Source organism: Phalacrocorax aristotelis, chromosome Z, assembly GCF_949628215.1.
Source record: "Phalacrocorax aristotelis chromosome Z, bGulAri2.1, whole genome shotgun sequence".
Lineage (NCBI taxonomy): Eukaryota > Metazoa > Chordata > Aves > Suliformes > Phalacrocoracidae > Phalacrocorax > Phalacrocorax aristotelis.
This window is the reverse complement of record NC_134311.1, coordinates 70,475,051-70,480,857: the sequence shown is the minus strand read 5'-3', so window position 1 is coordinate 70,480,857 and position 5,807 is coordinate 70,475,051. Positions and strand designations below refer to the sequence as shown.

Genomic DNA, 5,807 nt, shown 5'->3' with positions numbered 1-5,807 from the left:
ACCACCAGCACAGCCCACCCTCCCACGTCTCCTTGCCTGGAATCATAGAATCATAGAATGTCCCGAGTTGGAAGGGACCCACAAGGATCATCGAGTCCAACTCCTGTCCCTGCACAGGACAACCCCAAAATTCACACCGTGTCTCTGAGGGTATTGACCAAATGTTTCTTGAACAGCATCAGGCTTGGAGCCGTGACTGCCTCCCTGGGCAGCCTGTTCCAGTGCTCCACCACCCTCTGGGTGAAGAACCTTTTCCTAATATCCAACCTAACCCTCCCCTGGCACGTCTTCTGCCATTCCCTCGGGGCCCAGTGCAAGCCCACCCGGCTTTTCTTGCCCAGAGGATGCAAACCCCATCCCTCCACCTCTCCTGGCCCACCATAAGCCCATCCCACGCCTCCATCTCCTCTTACCTAAGCACCCCCATCCCTCCACCTCTTCTCCCCCAAGCGCGCCCATCCCCCCCATCTCCCCCTGTCCCCGCACACCCCCATCCGGCCGTTCCTTTATGTCCCGCAGCGAAGGCGCTGTCCCCCCGGCCCCGGCCCCGCTCCCCGGGTCCTGGCACGCCGCCGCCTGCCCGCCCGGTGCGGGGGGCGGGATTCCCGCGCGGTTTAGCACGTCACGGCGCGGGGAAAGCCCCGCCGCGCCGCCTCTCTTAGAGCCGCGCTCCGCCCCGCCCGTCCGCATTCTGCCGCCGCCGGCGCGGAGTGGTGGTGTGCTGAACCCGGCCTTGCTGAGCCCGGCCTCGCCGAACCCGCCCTGCTGAGCCCCGCCGTACCGGACCCCACCGTTCCAAACCCGCCGTACCGGACCCCGCCGCTGCGATGATGCCAGGCAGAGCCCGGCGCAAGTCCGCACCGCCCGTCGCTCCCGCAGGTACCGGAGGGTGAAGAGAGCGGGGTTCTGGTGGGGGGACGGGACACGGACACAGACACACGCGCTTCTCCGCCCGGACCCGCTGCTCCGCACGCCGTCCCCGGGCTCCAGCACCCGGAGCGGGGGCAGCGCCCGCAGCATCGCGGGAGGCAGAATGCGGCGAATGAACGCGAGTGGGGTACGGCCGCTGCGAGTGGGGTGTGTTTGTGGGGGGTGGGTGTGTTAACATTGAGAAAAAAAGGAAAAAAAATATTGTACAGTATTGTCAAGATGCCGTTAAAGTTAAAATTATGGGTGGGCAGGCGGTGCGGGTGGCTGATGGCTGTGCGTGTGCCCTGCAGAGCGGGAGGTGGTGGCGGAGTGCGCCCTGCAGCTGCGCAGGATCGGCGACAAGTGGGACCTGCGGCAGAAGATCCTGAACCTCCTCACAAAACTATTCTGCCCGGAAACGTGAGCCCACCTCGGACACGGTGCGCTGGAAAGCAGGGAAAGACCTTGGCTTTATGGATTTGGAACAAGAGACTTCACTGACACTCGGAGATGAAGAAAGCTCTTTACATTGTATTTTGTCACCTGTAGCCGCCAAAGGATGGCTGTCGCAACGTCATTTCTTTGAAGGTTGTTAAGCACTATTGGCATATGAATGCCAGGTGGAAAAAAAATAGCAATGGGCAGAGCCCCTTGCCATGCAGTGGGAGGACTTGGGGCAAGACAGAACTTGCCCTTCACCCTGGTCTGAGAAGACTTCCAGGAACCTGGTTTTCCTAGTCTCCCTCTAGTTGTTGTGTCCCACATCTACATTTCATCAAGGACCTCGAACCACCTTGAGAAAGAAACAAAAAAAAGTGTCAGTCTTGGAATGTGGGATCATATATCACAGGGCAAAAGCCAGTTCCTTGGTTTCTGACTGCTCTTATTTCTAAAGCATGGATTCTGCTGGGTAGGGATCTGGTGGTGGGATTATTTCATTTGTTAAGTAAACTGTTATCTTTATTGAAAGGTTATTTGTTACATGATGTTGCTTCATAGACTAAAAATTAGAATTCTATGAATTAATATGATGTTGCACAGTTCTAGTCTGTATTATATATATGTACATATTTGTACATATATAAAATATAAATAAATATGTGCACCCCATGTGTATGAAATGAATACTGCACAGAATTATTAACTGAATGCTACTTGTTAGGCTCAAAAATAGTATGAAAAAAGTGTTCAAAACATGACAAAAATAGTTTATATTAACTAGAAGAAAGCATAATGTATTCTGATAATACAGAAAATACTTCATGCAACACAGAGGGGCACATACTTTAGTATAGTATTATATAAGACATATATATTACACAAATACAGATACTGAGGTATATGCATTTGGTGGAAGGATTCTTTCAATATTATGAAGAATTTCTTGAGAAAAGTAAAATACTGCTGTGGCTTTATAAGTAACAAAATAACTCTTCAATAGAAGTAGATCTTAAAGTAGAATCTGAGTTCAATCTCAAGTTTTCTTGAGAATGTTATTTATTCAAAGAAAGCAACTACCTCTCTTTGAAGAAATAATATCAATAGAATTGAATGTTACAGTCAGTAGAGGAAAGTAGCCTTGGGTTGATGAATGTGTAACTACACTTACAAGTAAAGGTTCTTCCCTTGTTTGTTATTTCCATTTAATTTCCTGGCAACCTCATTTCAGTTCTGAAATTATGAAGCTGCTGTGGCGCATCCAGTGGCTGGTGATGCGTTATGCTTATCTCACTGAGGGGTTATTACCCTTGGCTGGCATCGGAGGAGCTGAATTAAGCATGCTGATTGCCGTCAAGGCAAACAGTAACTCTGCTAGTCAATGCATGTCAGATACAATCCTAAACAGTATTTTTTAATGGGTGCAAGCTAGCAAGAAAATGGCTGAAGTTGATCATATTCTGTAGGTACATCTTAGGTCAATGGTCAGAGTTCCTTCTCTTAACTAACCTTGTATGTAAGTGCATTTGCATTGTATAAGGCTGTGTAGTTGGCACCTTCTGAATTCTGGGTCTGTTCAAATTACATTTTTCTCCTGCCTTGTAGGCAATTCTTTTTTGTATTTATAATTAATTTTTTGGTTAGCTTTTCTAAAGCTGCCTTTGCAAAACTGTCATTACATAGCTCTGGTCACTCTGCCACAACAAATTGTGTATAGCTGTTACTTGTCACTGATTTCACTAAGCAGAAGCTCACTGACTTTCCCTGCTTTCTGCATGGAGGACCTAACCCTGTCCCGGTGGCGTTACTGTGGGCTTTGCCATTGGCTTGAGACACATGCACCATTCCCTCCTCCTCTAAGCCAGCTAATACCTTTTCAGTGAGAACATAACGTTTCAAGAATAGTTGCTACTCATCTTAATACTGCAAAGTAACGGATTTTCCTGATATGTACAGAGGTCAGTTTTTCAGCTATTAAAAAGTAAGTGCAAAGAGTTTCTGCTAGGCTAAACACCAGCTCCCAGGCTAGCAGCACGTGCAACTCGGCAAAGCTGTTCATCAAAAGCAGCCCTGACTTTGACAGAAGGGCTCCTGCCGTATGTCCTGGGCTTGGTGGAGTCTTCATCAAGGTCACTAAACAATGATGACACCTGTTTGGGACTCCCAAGAAAATTCAGCATTAGCATTTGCATTAGTAGCTGAAATGTATTTCAATAAAAGTGTTCTGCTCAATGTATGCTGCTTTGAAATCCGGTAGGGAACAAGGCGGGGCTTCATCGAGCCAAGCCAATACTTCAGGTTGTAGCATACATGAATGTTATGAAAAAAAGGTAGCCTAATAAATGCGTTGTCATGGGGATATCTGAGTTAAGTATTAGCACAGTATTTTTCTGTCTAGCTCTGCAAACACTGTTTGCTTTTCATGAAATGTTTTTATGTTTCTCTGAGCATTGTCAAGCATGTTAGTATTCACCAGTAGCTCAGGAGAAAGACCTAGATCCAAGTGATCAGTGCAGTATATGAGCAAGTGCTTGCTGATGTTCTCCCTTGGAGTCCTTTTGTTACTTCTCCAAAGGATCTGCTATATGGGTGTATCAGCACGAGTCTGTTTTTCTTAAGGCCTGTCTTGGATACAGGCCAGTAGTTTTGCCGTCTGTCCTGTGTGTGTATGTCTTGAAATCTTGCTGACATAATAAATACAAGGCCTTTGTGAGAAAAATGTGTCATTGTTATAACTCAGGGTTGGTTTTTCTTTGCGGATTCTGAATGTGTGATCGTATTATACAAATTCCTTCCATACTTCCAAGTCAGAGAGCACACACTGGGGCAACAGCAGAGTGCCAGTAGGTATGCATTGGGAGATTTGGCTTTTACTTTTTTCTTTAAGAGGAACAAGACATAACCATATCCTTGAACTTCCAAACGGGAAACTGAGACACCTATTCTAATATTTTCTAGTAACTACTGCCTGCAAAGTAGTTGGGTGGTGTCAGGGGCTCCATTACCTCTAACAGAGGTATTGCAGTTTTGAGGAAGAGTGTCCCTGGAGATCAGTGAGGGATGGACATCCAAGCTCAGGGATTTATCTCAGATGCAGGCAGAAAGGAATGCAGTGTTTCACCAAGGCCACATTTTTACTTTCTCCAAAGTTTGAAGCTGGAGTTTTGGAAAAGGGTGACATTATACTGCTTACCACAAGAGAATAGCAAAGGGACAGCACAGAGCTTATTCTTCCTCCCAAAAGCTGGGACCCAAAGATGTGTCTGTGGAGAGGAGAGCCTGAGATCCTCACCAGCAGGCTTTTCCCTGACTCATGCTGCTTCTCCCCAGCTTTACTGCCAAGGAGCACCACACCTTGGGCATGTGTTCCCAGCGCAGGACTAAGAGCTTCCTGGCCACAGGCTCTGGTATCCAGTAAAATAAAAAAAAGCAGCCACCAGCAGAGGCTTGGAAGATCTTGACTTCTAGTGGACATCAGTTAAATAGTCCTGAGAAGGCCCATCAGCCTTGTGCCGAGTGCTACTGCAGGTGCTGCAGGGTGCATCTTTGCACAGCTCCACCAGCAAACAAATTGTTCTTGTAAGACTGGTCAGCCTTGTGTAAACACCCAGACATCCTCACCCATTGCCTGCCAGAGCCTGGCCCCTCTCCAGACAGGTCACTGCCAGAGCACAATGCTTGTGACCTGCTCCTCCCTAAAGGGCAGGGAGGAAAAAAAAATCACATCACTAGGCCGTGGCATCACTGTCTGAAGGCGCCTGACTCACCTGCAAGCACCTGATATCAAAAAGCCAAACCAAACCCCCCTGCTTGAAGCAAACTGCTGGAGTTGCCACCCTATAGCTCTCTCCATTAACCATGGCCTGTGGACACCTGCCAGAGCAGCAAGTGCAACCTCGGGTCACATTCGCACTGTGCTCGCCCAGGCGAAACCAGCCCAGTGCCTTCAGCCAGCTCATGCTTTCACTCCTGAGACTGGATGCACAAGTGGTATTTCCTAAACAAATTGCTAGACAACAAACCCCACCTCCCTCTGTCTTCCCTCTCCCTCCCCGCCGCAGGATGTTTTTTCAAGTAATCTGAAAAACAATGTCTCATATGCTGCTCATTATTTTTAGCGCATACTGATGTAAAGGACTAATTTTATCGTTTTCCTCCCATCGTCATGAGAGGGTGTGAGCGCATGATGTGCATTTGTAGAGGTGCAAGGAGGCTGGACAGGAAGGGCTGGGGATATGATGTGTTGTCTTTTGGTCTGGCAGGATTTTCCATGAAGTAGGTGACTTTCTGATGCGAGACTGTCAGTGAACAATAGTCCCAAGAGCTGTAATAGCCGTAAACAAGGGTCCTTACCCAAATGTGTCACTGTATTGTCTGGTTAAGAAACTGGCCATACCGAGGCTGTCCTCCCTTCTGATGCACAGTCTCTTTGCAATGCAAATCTCACCAGCCTGCAAGCC

At 47.9% G+C, this 5,807-nt stretch overlaps 1 protein-coding gene across 1 annotated transcript; it reads left to right on the top strand.

The window, feature by feature from the left end:
• The first annotated feature begins 669 nt into the window (after positions 1-669).
• Positions 670-4,067, top strand: LOC142050289 (phorbol-12-myristate-13-acetate-induced protein 1-like). Its single transcript, XM_075078784.1, has 2 exons — positions 670-879; positions 1,221-4,067. Exons 1-2 carry the CDS (start codon positions 828-830, stop codon positions 1,331-1,333), a joined length of 165 nt encoding a protein of 54 aa, XP_074934885.1. The 5' UTR covers positions 670-827; the 3' UTR covers positions 1,334-4,067.
• The last annotated feature ends 1,740 nt before the right edge of the window (positions 4,068-5,807 follow it).